Source organism: Hippopotamus amphibius, chromosome 6 (genome assembly GCF_030028045.1).
Source record: "Hippopotamus amphibius kiboko isolate mHipAmp2 chromosome 6, mHipAmp2.hap2, whole genome shotgun sequence".
In the NCBI taxonomy this organism is placed as follows: Eukaryota; Metazoa; Chordata; class Mammalia; order Artiodactyla; family Hippopotamidae; genus Hippopotamus; species Hippopotamus amphibius.
The window spans coordinates 25421797-25437564 of record NC_080191.1 but is presented as its reverse complement, the minus strand read 5'-3'; the positions used below and the strand labels follow the sequence as shown (position 1 = coordinate 25437564).

Here is a 15768-nt window from a genome sequence, read left to right as displayed (position 1 = left end):
CCTCTGCTCTGGTCATCGCATCTCTCACTGACACTTCTACCTCCTTCCTATCATTGTAATGACACAGGGTCCATCTACCCGGATAATCCAGGGCAATCTTTCAATCTCCTGATCCTTAATCGAATCACATCTGCAAAGTCCCTTTTGCCGCGTAAGATAACATACAGGTCCTGAAGGTTAGGACATGGACATCTTGGGGGCCATTATTCAGTCTACCAAATAAGGCAAAGCAAATACGAAAAAAAAAAAAGTTTGTCTCTTTTACACCTTGAGTCAACTAACTGAAAGTTGGCATCATGCAGTTTCTTTTCTACTTAAGACCACCTCGGTTATCATTTTAACTCGATTTTCTTCATAAAAATGGTGGAGGGTGGCCCCTTCACCGGTATTTCTCTGAGGCCTCCTAACTCTCTAACACCAGTTTTCCTCACAAGTCAACAAACTAAAGCATCCAAAGGCACAGACATCCCTTTTAAAGGTAATTCTATGAGCTAATTTACCATGAATAGATACTTGACCAGAGCCAAACTTTCCTACCTCCTTGCAGAACTAAACTCGTTAACAGATTAATAATTTATGCGGCTGTAAATAGCTTTTCTATTTCCTGCAGTGAGGGGCCATGGAGCAAGATTTAGCAAATTGATTCTGACTTAATTCCTGCAGACGTTATGCAGGACAAGCTCTTCTTTGATGCAGATTATAAAGGTAAGACTAGCAAGGAACAACATGCATCACTTTCGTGGTAAAAAGTCGTTCAGTTGCTTTTTCTTCCAGTTATATTAGAGGTCGGAATATTTTCATTTTACTTCTACTTGAGAAAAGGGAAACAATTTGCTATTCAACTTAGTTTAAAAATAAAGAGAAGATTTTTGCTTCTGGCTATTATGGAATAACAGGGAGTAAATTTACCTTCCTACCTAGAAAACACCGAAAACCAGAGAAAATGTTTTCAGGAGACAGCAGGCAGTGTAGTACTGGGATCCCTACAATTATCCAGCATACGAGCTGGAGGTACTTTCCACATGCATCGCCGGGAGGGTCCTCACTGCTGCAGCCTCTGAGCGAGAGCCACATTTATTTACGTAAGTCAAATCACCACTCCACCCGATTAAATTCATAAGAATAAAGCTAAGAGAACACGCTTGGACCACAGGTAACCAGGTCAGCCACAGCCAGGCCTGCGAGTTCTCGCGTCGCTGTGAGAGCTACAGCCCTGACGTCATCCTCACGGAGACGCTCGCGAGACTAGAGAGTGGGTGGTGCGAGAGGCCGGTTATCGCGCAGCGCGGCTTTTGTGAGGAAAACAGCCGTTAGCCTTCCGTTTGTCTGGCTGCTGCCGACATGAGCGGCCTGGAGGGGGTGGAGGGGACACCTCTCCGTGAAACCCAGAGTCTCATCACCCCCGACCGTGCCCCCGGAGACCCGGACTCTCCCCGGTGCCTGAAGCTCCGTGAGGAAACCGAGGCGTCACAGGTGATGGCGGAGACGGGTGAGGGGAGCTGCGAGGCCGTGGCGCTCCCCCCGCCGCAGCTTCCAGAGGAGCGCGGTGCCCCCCGCACGGCTCCCCCAGACCCGGGCTGTGCCGGTACGCCCCAGACCCGAGGCGGTGGGGGTGGCGGTGACGTAGCGCCCCGAGCGGGGCAAGAGCAGCCTCCGCCTCCCGCGAAGGGCCTGGAAAAGGCGTCTGTATCCCCGGCAACGGACGGCAGCGTGGGAAGTGGCGGTTGGCGGCAAGAGCCGCGAGGCCCGGATGGGGAGAAGGCGCTAGAAGCCTGTGACGCGGAGAGGTTGGGGTCGGAGGTGGTGGCGGAGGCGAAGGCTGAGGAAGTGAAGACTGAAGAGGGCCCCGTCTTCTCAGTCGCAGCGGGTGAGGAGGTGGCGGAGAAGGAAGGAGTGAAGGAGGAGGAGGGAGTGGAGCAGGAGATGGAGGTGGAGGAGAAGCCAGGAGGCGAAGAAGTAGAAATGGTGGAGAACAGAGTGGTGGAGGAGGCAGGGCACCGGCCCCTGCGCATGGATCTCCGCATGAACCCTCTGGAGGCCATCCAGCTGGAACTGGACACGGTGAATGCTCAGGCTGACCGGGCGTTTCAACAGCTAGAGCATAAGTTTGGACGGATGCGTCGACACTACCTGGAGCGGAGGAACTACATCATTCAGAATATCCCGGGCTTTTGGGTCACTGCCTTTCGGAACCACCCCCAGTTGTCCCCCATGATTAGGGGCCAAGATGCAGAGATGTTAAGATACATAACCAATTTGGAGGTGAAGGAGCTCAGGCACCCTCGAACAGGCTGCAAGTTCAAGTTCTTCTTTAGAAGAAACCCCTATTTCCGAAACAAGCTGATTGTCAAGGAATATGAGGTCAGAGCCTCTGGCCGAGTGGTGTCTCTTTCCACTCCAATCATATGGCGCCGGGGCCATGAACCCCAGTCCTTCATTCGCAGGAACCAAGAGGTCGTTTGCAATTTCTTCACCTGGTTTTCAGACCACAGCCTTCCAGAGTCTGACAGGATTGCTGAGATTATCAAAGAGGACCTGTGGCCAAATCCACTGCAATACTACCTGCTGCGTGAAGGAGTCCGTAGAGCCAGACGTCGCCCAATAAGGGAGCCAGTGGAGATCCCCAGGCCCTTTGGGTTCCAGTCTGGTTAAACTTTGCCCTTGAAGATGGTCCCTTTCCGCCTCTTGCTGGACCTGTGCTTGGGCAACAGAAATGGGTATGCCTTCTACTTTTTTCCCCCCTTTCTTTCTTTGACATTTCTGCAGCCTTTTTCCTCTGGACATTCAGTTCTCTCAGCCTCAAGATTGAGACCATCATGGCCGTGCGCCTCCACTTTCACTTGGCCTTCATGCTGTTCTGCATTAATACTACATGCTGCATGGCCATGATTCACACCACTGCTAAGTCAAGCTCGTGATATTGTAAATTGCACTGCCTTTATCTGCACTACTTGGACTCCGTTTGTTCCCAGGGCCTCTGATCTGCCTCTTATACTTGAAATTCTAGCTTTGTCTAGGAGTGCATTCTACCCACTGCAGTACAGGCATATAGACTGTGGGCAGTTGCGGGGCATTAATGGTATCAAGGGAGAACAGCAGTGGGCCACTTGGCCTGTATGATTTATGTGACTCCATTGCTCTTCTTGTGCCTCTGGTCATCTCCTATCGCTGCCTGCTACTGGCTGTGCCCTTGGCTGCTACCTATGGATGAACATTTTAGACCACTGTCGGCCGCACTCTGGTTTCTGGTAAACAATCTCCAGGTTTCCGGCCAGCGCACAAAAAATTCTACCCAAAGGACTTCTCTTGTATTCCCCACCCCCAAGCCCCTTCCCTCCACTCCCATCATCCAGAACCCTATTAACTGTCAGGCAAGTGGTTGAGGTGACAGGTTAGGTCTTGTCCTCCTGGCAGGTTGGTCTGAGGATGGTGTCCATTAAAAGTACCAGGCTTTCTCAGCCTCAACGAGTGAATTTACCCAAAACCTAGGTACCTCTTTTTGCCTCCTTTTTTTCATCCTGAGTGTGATTAAGTGCCAGGGTGGCAGTACACTTTCTCCATGGCCTTTCTCCTGTCTCGTGAAAGAAGTGATAGCTCATAAACATCTGCAAAATCAAGTCTTTTAGTTTTAATTTGGCTCTCTCCATTATTTCCAAGGATGGTTGTCTTGTATAATAGACTGCCAGCTTTCTTATTTCCCTCTGCTTTCTTCCCCATCCTAAACCCCCTTTAGCAACATCTAGAATGTTTAAAGGGAGACAGATTTAGATGAGTGAAAAGTGATATCTAGGCCATAATGGGTGGAAGAACTAAAGATATTGTGGTGGGTGCCCAAAGCATGGGAAACTAAACAAGACCACAGGCAAAAATGAGCCAGATAAAAATTGGGCCTAAAATTAAGATTGATTGAAAGCCTTCAAGGAAGGTTCTTTCTCTCTCAGTGGTGATGGGAGAAGTTCTTTTTCTCAGGATTGACATGGGAGAATTGAAGGGGGTTGGAATGTTAAATACCTTGTCTAGAGTAGAGTTCTTTAAAGAAACAGCACAACTTTGAGTGCTTTCTGTCTTTTTCATTTGACTTAATTTATGACGAGGATTAATACTGTCTTTCATGTTGCTAGTATTTAGTAAAATCCTGTTATTTTCTCTTGTTTCTGCTTCTGGAAAAATTGAGCCGTACAGGCTTTATTTTGCTTTCAATTGGGAACGTTTAGAAATATAACAGTTGTATTTTCCTGTACAATATAGAGATTTAAATGAATATCTCTAACGGATTTCAACTTGTTTTTGTTAAAACTATCCTTAGAAATTTAATTTGAATAACTTGTTCTTGTCACACTTTTAAGACTTTGGAAATTGTTGTCTTCATGGAAAAATAACCTACTAAAAATGTGTGGCTTAATTGTCTTACTTCATAATTTGCCTGGTTAACAACTTAGTAATTGATGTGTCTCTTTTCCTAAATAGCATAAATACTTGTGAGGTTGCTTTGTCTAATTGAAAGTATACCGTTGATATATATATTTGTCTTTCCTTATATGCATGATGGTAAAATAAAAGCATATTACTCTACTAGATTTCTTATTTCTCACCCTGCGCATAAACGTACATGAAGAAATTGTTCTAGGTGACAGCAAGTTATGGAATTATTAAAGTTCTTAAATGGATACAATAGGCATTTTCCCAAAAGTAAGAAAATGAGGAACACTACTGTCCTTCCAAGGTGGGGAGGTTTGTTGTTGCTGCTTTTACTTTAAATGGTTAACAGTTGCAACTTCTTACTCACCGTTGCATTTTTTTCCATACAGCTTGTGTAGCACCATCCCCCCTTCATTTCCTTAAAGCCTCCATTTCTATCTTTATAAATGATATTCTCAGATCATTCAGGTTCTTTTTATTCACTTGTGCATTTAATAAGCAAACATTCATAGAGTTCTTATCATGAGTGATATACTCATCTCACACTTTTTCAACTGTAGAAAACTAGTTAATTCTTCAAACCTCATCACCTTCTGTCTGTGTCACATCCTTTAAGGCCTGTCATAGATAACTCTTTATAGTTTTTCTATTCTTGTTAGGGAAGATGAAATATTTATGTACTTGGTGTACTTTATAGGGACCTCTGTTCTAGAAAATAACAATTCATTATAGTGAATTCCACAAATATTTATTAAGGCATTTTGTCAGGCCCTGGGAAGATAAGTCCATTTATTGTTAAAGAATTGGGGAAAGACTGATGTCCAAGTAATTGACACAGTGATACAGTAAAATACAGAGGTATACTTTCATGATTTTCACTCTTTTCCTTTCTAATTTGAAAGCTTTGTGAAAGCAGAGGTAACGTGTCTTTTATTTTCCTTACTGCATCTAGCATAATGTTTTGTCCATAGTTGTCACCAGATAAATATTTATAGGTTATTCATTCACAAAATGAATAACTCAAATAGAAAAGAAGAACAAAATAACTTAGTACCCAGAAAAAACTTTTGATGAGGTAAAGGAAAGAAGAAAACAGTTTTCAAGGCATTTGTAAAGCTGATGTCAGCAAATATGCAAAGCCTTTCTTACATAAATTTCTTGTTTAAATACTTAGAAAAGGTCTAAACACTATTAACAGAACTTTTCACTTGCCATTTTAACAGGGCAATGCTTAACTTTGGATCAACTTTTATGTGCTTTGTTTTTGTACGTTTTAAGGTGACTATCACACGAGATAGAAGGGGAATTAGACTCTAGATATGTGCTAATACAGTAGCCACTTGTCACCAGTGAGTTTTGAGCACTGGAAATGTGGTTAGTCCAAATTGAGATCTGCTATAAGTATAAAATACATAGTTGATTTCAAACACTTAGTGTGGAAAAAAAGAATGTAAAATAGCTCAATTTTTATATTGATTGCATATTGAAATATTTTTGATATGTTGGGTTAAATAAAATAATAAAATTAATTTCCCCTACTTACTATTTTTTAAAGTGGCTGTTGGTAAATTTTATATAGGACAGCATAGTTCTAGACTTCTTGATGAATACATCAAAGCATATAAAATATCTGTAAAAATTAAACATGTTATTCTTTTCTTCCCATGAAATTTTTTGTGACTTTAGGGCAAGGTTTGGCTAGCTACAATTCAAGATGTATAGGGTATAGCTAGAAGCCACTGGGTAAAAGGTAAATGAAATGTCTTTAATTGATTTGTTCTTGAGTACCTAAGATATACTCAGTACTTTGTAAAAATGTATTGTGTAAAACTGATTTGGGGTATAAGTAGGGTAGATCTGAGTGCCACATTTGCACTGATAGTTCTCCTGGTTATTTAAAGTAGTCTCTAACAATATTTAGAACCTACGGCTTCCTATTTTTCTAGGATAAAATGTTCTGTATTTTTTGGTTTACAGATGTACATGAAGCTCAGAAAAAGTAGTTTCAGTCATTAAACACACTATTTTGTGTGTGTTACATGGGCTCCAAAAGTTTAACAATTGGCCAGCAACAGAAAAAAAAAATCCCAATCTAGCATTGGACCAATCAATTCAATGCTCACTACTTGAAGAAGCATATTTTATTTTGTTTTTTAATATTTATTTTATATTTTTATGTTCTTTTCTGTACCTTCCTTATAAAGCGTATTTTATTTTTGAAAATTAGTGAGGTGTACATTGTAGTGAAAGTTACAATTTGCAGCAATTGTTACTTATTTTGTATTGGATACTATATTAAGGATTATATGAGATAGTAAAGTGAAGGTTGTCCTTGCCCTTGAGGCACTGTTGGCAGAGGGATTAGAAAACTTGGGGCACTGTTGGCAGAGGGATTAGAAAACTTGGGGCACTGTTGGCAGAGGGATTAGAAAAGTGTGCCAGTTCCTCCCAGATGCAGTCCATTAATTGGCAGATGTGCTTTGTCTTTCAAATTTCCTTGTCAAAAAAGAAAATTTCTTAGTGATTTTTTTTTTTACCTCTATTGATCACTGCTTTTTTTTTTTGAAGGCAGTATTAATATTTTAATATTACTACCTCAAGTTCTGTGGGTTTGAAATTTTTCAAAATAAACAGTTGGAGAAATATTAAAAATGATGCTATATAGCTTATTTTTAATCAGTCATCAAAATTAGAAAACAAATTTAAACTACAAAAGTGCACAATTAAAAGCCTAATTTATAGACCTGATCAATTTCCATTAAAGTAGTAAGAATACTCATATTTAAAAGATTGTTGTATAATTGAAGACTATAAGAAGTAAGTAGAGGGACTTCCTTGGTGGCGCAGTGATTAAGAATCTGCCTGCCAGTGCAAGGGACACAAGCTCGAGCCCTGGTCCCAAGAAGATCCCACATGCTGCGGAGCAACTAAGCCTGTGTGCTACAGCTACTGAGCCTGCGTGCCTAGAGACCGTGCTCTGCAACAAGAGAAGCTACCACAATGAGAAGCCCATGCATTGCAACGAAGAGTAGCCCCTGCTCGCTCCAGCTAGGGAAAGCCTGCGTGCAACAACGAAGACCCAATGCAGCCATAAATTAATTAATTAAAAAAACAAGTAACTAGGAAGCATATATCATGAAGAGTTATTGGTGAAGGTGGGTTATTTCATACAGCTCTAGCTAAAACCCAGCATTGCCCCAAATTGACCATATATGTAGAAACTTATTTTGGGATTTACTCCTTTACAAAGTTCTAGAAATATGGGTCTTATTGAGGGCTTCAGCACACATTTCTTGAGGCTGAGGCCCACTGATGGAGCAGAGATTGGCATTACAGAATCAGCCACAGCTACAGAAAGCATGATTTGTACATAGAAGCCTGTGAATGTCTTCATTTCCAAGTCTTCATTTTTTTTAAGCTTCAGACTCTGATTCCAGAGTTCAGGAAAGCTTAGTATTGGAAAATAGTGTGTTCTCCACTTGATTTCTAGTCAGTATTCATACCCAGTTTGAGTTGATCTGCATTTCCTTGATCACATTAACACTGAGTGCTAAACATTTAACCCCTACCACTTTACTGTTGTTTTTGCCTCAGCCATTCTCTCTGCTATTTTAAGTGACCAAAGATGTTACCTAATGATAGATTTTGTTTGTTTGTTTTTGGTATTTGTCATCGTTTTCTTTCTTAAGGTATAATTTACACACAGCACAAGAATGTTGATAGTAGTTTTATTCACAACAGCTCAAAACTGGAACAAACCAAATGTCCACCAACAGGTGAATTAATAAATTATGATGTATTCATACAGTGGAACACTACAGTACTCAGCAACAAAAAGGAACAAACTTGATCATGGAACAGCACAGTTGAATCTAAACCATTATGTTAAGTGAAAGATGCCAGGTAAAAGAGTATATATTGTATAATTCCTTATATGTGAAAGTCAGTAGCCCAGGAAGCTTACCTATGATGACAGAAATCCAAAAAGTGGTTGCCTCAGGGTTGGGGAGAGTAACTAGAAAGAAGCATGAACAGAGTTTCAGAGGTGAGAGTAATCCTCCATATCTTAATTTGGGTGATGATAACCCAGATATATCCATTTCTCAAAACTTGTCCAACTGTACACTTAAGTTCCATGCATTTTAGCGTATGTAATTTATAACCTCAATAAATAACAGCTTTTAAAATATTTTTGAGAACTCAGAAACTAGAACTCCATTTGCCAGTGTTTCGGTTCTCTCCTTCTGTGCTTAAAAGTTGCTGATTCTACTTGGAAGACTTTATTTGCAGGTTGTTCTTATGCTGTAGTATAGTTCCAATCTCGGAATTACTTTTTTTTTAACTTTTTCTCCCTTAATTCCAGGCCAAACTTGATCTCTCTGGAGATTCCCTTAACTTACAAACCAAGGGGTTCTGTCATCTGGTCAATGAAGGCGTTAAGTCTGCTCGGGGCATATTGTTCTGTAAGTAATACTGATATACTCAATAACAGTCTCACTGGGGGCACCCTCAAGAATCTCCCTGAGCTTCCCATTCCATCTCTGCACATTCAGATGCCTACAAGATGCTTCTCTGACCTTCCGTTAATCACAGTTGAATTCCTTGCCCCATGAGTCACAATTTGAGCCAGTTCTACTTCAAGTACACATCTGTGTCTCCATAACCTTCTCCACAAATTGTTAGGCATATGAATTTCCAGGCTGCATTCAATCAGAGTTTCTTATTTCAGGCTAGGGCACATTCTACCACGTTGCAGCAGCCTGTAATTTTGGCATAAAAACATACATAAAATCCTAATTAAGTACAAATATCTTGGCCTTAATTGAAATTTATTCCTAATCCATTAATAAATGGTTTTAAAAAGGATATGTTTACTTATCTTTATATATCTATTTATGTTAATCAATAGAGGGTATCCAAACCCCATCAGATATCTATTTCTTGTATTTCAAAATATAATTTTTGATATTTACTCTGAATTAAATGCTTAGTTTTATTTTTCCTCAGATGAACAGAATGGGCCAAATATCAAGTGTCTTATTATCATTCTGTAATTTGGCAACTGAGATGTAAAGAACTGTTGATATCGCTAAGAAATGTAGAGAATGTATATTTATTGAGGTTTGAATCAACAGAGTGATTACGTGTAACACGTAATAACAGACACTTTATACTTATCATTCTTTTCACCAGGCTCCTCCTTCTCTTAGCACAGTGCAGTTAAGAGTTGTGTTGAGATGGGCCTAAGAACTGGTGAATACATGGTAGTCTAGGTGCTGTTGTAGTCAACTATTGTAAGTAATGGCCAAACTTCTGAAGTTTACTCTTGGGTCAGTTTTGAAGAATCCTCTCCAATTAGCTATTAAAGGTATAGATTTCCTGTAACCTTTTTTTTTTTTCTTTCTTAAAGTATTGTAGAAGTATAAAGTAATACTATGTGGAAGAATGAGGTAAAGCATTTTAGTTCCAGCAATAAACTTTTTTCTATGGAAATATACTATATGTCTGGAATCATTTAGAAATAACTGGAACATAGCAGACAACTATTATTACTGTGTCTTAATGTTTCATGTTTTTCTCAGATTTTTCAAACTATATTTACTTGGTCCAATTCAGCTCTCCTTTCTTTAACTTACTGCTTCGCCCTTTATGGATTTCTTTCATCTTTGAACTTGGATACACTTATAGTTTCATCATAGAATTTGACATTGATTCTTTACTGTCTGCACTGTATTCAATGTTGGTAAACCTTAGCATAAAAATAATGAAAATTACCAAGTCAGCTTTTATTTATAGACAGCCCATTGGGATAAACACTTTATACATATTTCATCTTCACCACAGTCCTGTAAATTTTTTTTATATTCATCTTATATATAAGGAAATTGTGGCTTAGAGAAGTCGAGTGACCTGTTCAAACTGAACAGCTAGTAAGTGGCACAATTGAGACTTGAAGCAAGATCTGTCTGATTCAACGTTCAACGTATGTGTCTTTACTCAGTGTATTAGTAGGATTTGCCAGAGAAACAGGCAATAGGAAGAGACTTGTTATGAGGAATTGGCTTGTGTGATTATGGAGGCTGAGAAGTCTCATGATCTGCCATCTGCAAACTGGAGACTGAGGAAAGCTGGTAATGGTATAATTCCCATCTGAGTCCCAAGGTGTGAGAACCAGAGGAGCTGGTGGTATGAATATCAGTCCAAGGGCAGGAGAAGACTGATGTTGCAGCTCAAGTACTCAGGCAGGAAGTAAAATGGGCAAATTCTTCCTCTACCTTTTTGTTCTATTCAGGCCTTCCCGAACTGGATGATGCCCACGCAGATTGGGGAGGGCAATCTATCAATAGTTTCCTGAGTCCACCAATTCAAATGCTAATTCCAGAAACACCCTCACAGACGCACCCAGAAATAATATTTAATCTGTCAAATTAACCCTGTCAAATTGACACAGAAAATTAACCATCACACTCAGTATGAGGTCACTCAGGTCAGAGACCTTGTCTCTGATTTCCCTTATGACTGGGAAAAGCAAGGCTTTTTTGGGGGGGGGCAGGGGGCACTAAATGTTGTCACAGGGAGCCATCATAACCAAACAAGCTTGTCTGAGAAAATTTTAATTTTGTAACAGTGATAGCCTAAGTATAAAAAACATTATGATTCAATTTTAATAACATAGAGTATGAAACATGTTGAAAACATGCTGTAGTTCTTTTAATGAATGTATGGTTTATAAAATTGGCATAAATATTCTCTTTGGAGCAGTTTAAACTTTAATACCAAAGACAAACTAGTTGGATTACTATTATTTTCTTTCTTTCTTCCTTTTTTCTTTTTTTTTTTTCTTTCTTTCTTTCTTTCTTTCTTTCTTTCTTTCTTTCTTTCTTTCTTTCTTTCTCTTTCTTCCTTCCTTCCTTTCTTGGTTTAGTGCTTTTTTTTTTTTTTTAAATAATGAGGCCAGCTATTATATTTTAAATTGTTTTGTAAAATATTTTAAATATAATAGATTATTTTAAATACTACTTCCTCCCTCTAGTGACCAGGAATGGGAATACCACATCCACAAGCATTAAAAAAACTGATTCTCAATGTGTTTGTGTACCTCCCCTAGAGGTTGCTTGGGAAATTTGCCAGTTATTTTGGTTATTATCAATACAGTGAATGTGGGTGCTACTGGAATTCATGAGGAGTATTAAGGACGCTTGTTAGCATCCTGCAGTGTGATGGACAGTGCCCCATATAAACTAATTATCCATTGCTGAATATTCACTTAGATGAAAAATTTATTGTTTAAGCCTAGAACCTACCACTATCCTACACGTGAAAAAAATTTTTGCACTATTTATATATTCCATTTTTGAAAGCAACTTCACTTTAAAACATTGATTGTAAAATACATCATTACCTAACACTGAGTGAAAAGAATTGCCAATTGAACTGACACAAAGCTTTTTGAGACAGTTTTGTGGGGTTTTTTTGTTTTTGTTTTTTTGTTTCTTTGAAGACTTAGAGTTTTATTTTATCAACAATCAACAGAGTGAAAGGCAACCTATGAAATCAGAGAAAATATTTGCAAACCATGTATCTGAAAAGAGGTTAATCTCCAAAAAATACAAGAACTATTATTTCTATAGGTGTAATCATCTAAGTACTTCAAGTAATTTAATATAGGCATACCCAAGCATTTACAAATTAAAACAGATATTTTACGAATTATTTTCTTTTACTTGCCCGGATTTCTATAGCTCATAAAAGGCAGAGCTGGAACTCCAGCCCATGCCTTCTGCCCTCCTCTAGTAAGATGGGGTCTGTACAACACCAATAACAACAATAACAAAAAAGGAATGTTATATCTAGTGAGTTGAGAACTGTTAAGGCATGAAGTGAGGGTCATGAATTCCTGTTTCTCCCCTTAGTAATGGGGTGCTTTCCCAACAATAGTCACTGTTTGGTGGGTGTGGGGCAGGAATAGAAAGATGGGGGTAATTTAATATTAAATTTGGATGGCCCTATGGTCTTATTTCTAAGAAAATGCCTTCTCATGTTATATGTTGTGTAGGACTGAAGAATAATATAATGAATGAGTGCACAAGTTCCTCAGTCAGATTACCTGGGTTCAGATTTTGGCTCTTTCACTGCTCTGTGACCTTGGATATATGACTCAATTTCTCTTTGCTTCAGTTCCTTCTGAGGTAAAGTCATTTAGTGAAGGTGATAATATTACCATCTTACAGGAGTGTTGTGAGGATTGAATGAGATAACACATTTAAGTGTGTAAGTGTCTCGTGTATAGAAGACACAAAATAAATGTAAGCTATGATGAATATATACAGGCATATCTTGGAGATATCGTGGGTTCAGTTCCAGACCACCACAATAAAGTAAGTATCTCAATAAAGTGAGTCATATGAATTCTTTTGCTTCTCAGTGCATACAAAATTATGTTTATACTATACTGTAGTCTATAAGTGTGCAATAGCATTATATCTAAAATAACTGTACGTACCTTAATTTAAAAATACTTTATTGTTTAAAAAACGCTAACCATCATCAAAGCCCTCAACAAGTTGTAAATTTTTGCCAGTTGTAAATTCTTGCCTTGATATTAATGGCTGCTGACTGATCAGGGTGGTGGTTGCTGAAGGTGGGGTGTCTGTGGCAATTTCTTAAAAGGAGACAACAGTGAGGTCTGCCACATAGATTGACTCCTCCTTTCATGAACAATTTCTCTGTAGCATGCGGTGCTATTTGATAGTATTTTACTCACAGCAGAACTTCTTTCAAAATTGAAGTCCTCTCAAACTCTGCTCCTTTTCTATCAACTAAGTTTGTGTGATATTCTAAGTCTTTTGTTGTCATTTCAACAATCTTCACAGTCTCACCAGGAGTAGATTTGTCTCAAGAAAGCACTTTTTTTGCTCATTCATGAGAAGCAACTCTTCATCCATTAAAGTTTTATATTTATAACAAATATAATAATAAAGAAAAAGTATGAAATATTGGAAGAATTACCAAAATGTGACAGAGACATGAGTGAGCAAATACTTTTGGAAAAATGGCACTTACAGATTTGCCTGACGTGGAGTTGCCACAAAACTTCAGTTTGTAAGTACCAGCATAGCCATATTATTCACTTTGGTAAAACCTTTTTAAAATCTTCATTTAAATCAAATTGTCAAGTTTCACTAAAATCTATGAGATTCTCACTCAGCTACTATACATATACAGTAGGAAGAAGAAGCCACTATGCTAAAGGAGAAGCCACTATGCAGCCATCCTTGTCTTGCTGGGTTGGGGAGACTGATCTGCATGAAACAACCAAGAAAGCTAAAGATAGAAGATAAATAAGTACAACTGGATGGCAAAGGTAACAAGATCTATAGAACGGTAAGGTGGTTAAGGAAGGTATAGGAGATGGGAGGAGGCAATTTGCCAATTAATACACGTCCAACCATGGATGAGTTAACTTCTCAGTGATTCCTGGGTTCTTATTTATGAAATTAATTTATTTAAAATGCCTCGTGCAAGCTACATGAGGTAGGCTTGAATGGAGTTTTAAAGAATGGGCAGGCTGTTATTAGTGGAAAATGATTCTATTGACAGGAATTATCAAAGAGAGGGATGTTTCAAGTAGCGGAGATATAAATCTTTTAAAAAATTTGATATGTAGCATGCACTGCAACATTCATAATGCAGCATTTACAAGTGCCAAGATATGGAAGCAACCTGTGTCCAACAGATGAATGGATAAAGAAGATGTGCTGTATATACACAATGGAATACTACTCAGCCATAAAAAAAGAACAAAATTTTGCCATTTGCAGCAACATGGATGGCCTTATGCTAAGTGAAATAAGTCAGACAGAGAAAGACAAATACTATATGGTATCACTTATATGTGGAATCTAAAAAATATAACAAACTACTGAATATAACAAAAAAGCAGATTCACAGATACAGAGAACAAACTTAGTAGTTAGCAGTGGGGGTGGGGAGAGGGGCAATATAAGGGTGGGGGAGTGGGAGGTACAGACTATTGGGTGTAAGGCTACAAGGATGTAGTGTACAATATGGGGAATATAGCCAATATTTTGTAGTAACTGTAAATGTAGTGTAACCTTTAAAAATTGTATAAAAAATAGTCAAAAAATTTTTGGTACATACAACAAGAGAAAAAAGTTCACAGGTAGTAGCCTTATGTAAATTTTCTAATTTTCTGTTACAAATAGCAAGCTCTCCTGCATGGCAAAGTAACTTTCATTCAGCATCTGCTTCTCTGTCTCTTGGCTTCTCTGTCTCTTGGCTCATGTTATAGCCCAAGAGAATGAATCCTTCAGCAGTGCAAAGATTCTTTAAGAAAAGAAACAAGGCAGAGTAGTGTCAAGAAAAACACAAAGCCACTTAATTGTAGCATGGTGTTTCCTTGTTTATATGGAGGGTAAATCAGTAGATTGATTTCACCCCACAAAGACAGAAACAGGATTTATTAAAAGAGGAGAGAGAAAAATATAATTATAGTCTGGGAAGAGTGAATCTTGTTTGCACATTTAAAAAAAAAAAGGGATAACTGATTAGCTGGCAGCAGTCAATCTGGACAGTCTGTCCTTGAATATCTTAATTGTTTATGGAAGCTCTGGAAAACTTTTGTGAGCTAAATTATGAAGCTACATGACAGGCTGTTTCTCTGTAATGTCTGCCTATGTCTTTCCATTAGCCCCTCATTTTTAGCTGGACCAAGTCTGCACTACTTCCCTCACCAGAAGTCTATAACTGCTGATTTTCTCGAAATCCTTTTCCCTAAATCTTTACTTCTCACTGGAATCTCTTCTGATTCCTTATTTGAAAGTGATCATAATCTGGGGTGCTTTATAGTGGAATTTCTATTACAAAGAGTTATAATCATTTTTCTAATATGAATTTAAGATGTTAAACAAAAATATGCAAAACCTAAGCTTTCCTTTTTTGTTGCATTTTCCTAAGGATTAATACCAGTATTTTCAAACTTCAGCAAACAGAACAGATAGTAGTGACATCACTATCAAATGAATTGTATGAACTGACCCGAATAAACAATTTTTCTTAAATATTTTAACATTAACTTTTAAATGTTACTTAAAATATTTTAATTAATACTATTAATAACTCCAGTGCCTGCAAACAGTTGATCATGGCTTCTGCCCTGCAGTGAATTATCACAGAAGAAAATTTCCGCAAATTTGCTGGCTCCATGCCCACTGCCATTATGAAGCAGGAACTCTTTTCAGATAAAGATTATAACCTGAGGGAAAGCAATTAATAATATGTATACTTTTAGAAACTAATACCACCTCTGATTACATTTCTTCCAGTAAT

The 15768-nt window shown here is 38.5% G+C and overlaps 1 protein-coding gene across 1 annotated transcript; it reads left to right on the top strand.

Annotated features, from left to right (window-relative positions):
* The first annotated feature begins 1253 nt into the window (after positions 1–1253).
* TSPYL1 (TSPY like 1) lies at positions 1254–4564 on the top strand. The gene has a single exon (XM_057740130.1). It carries the CDS (start codon positions 1342–1344, stop codon positions 2650–2652), a length of 1311 nt encoding a protein of 436 aa, XP_057596113.1. The 5' UTR covers positions 1254–1341; the 3' UTR covers positions 2653–4564.
* Positions 4565–15768: the final 11204 nt, after the last annotated feature.

Excerpts from the sequence above, each read along its gene's own strand:
- TSPYL1 (XM_057740130.1), top strand. The coding sequence starts at position 1,342 with ATGAGCGGCCTGGAGGGGGTGGAGGGGACACCTCTCCGTGAAACCCAG.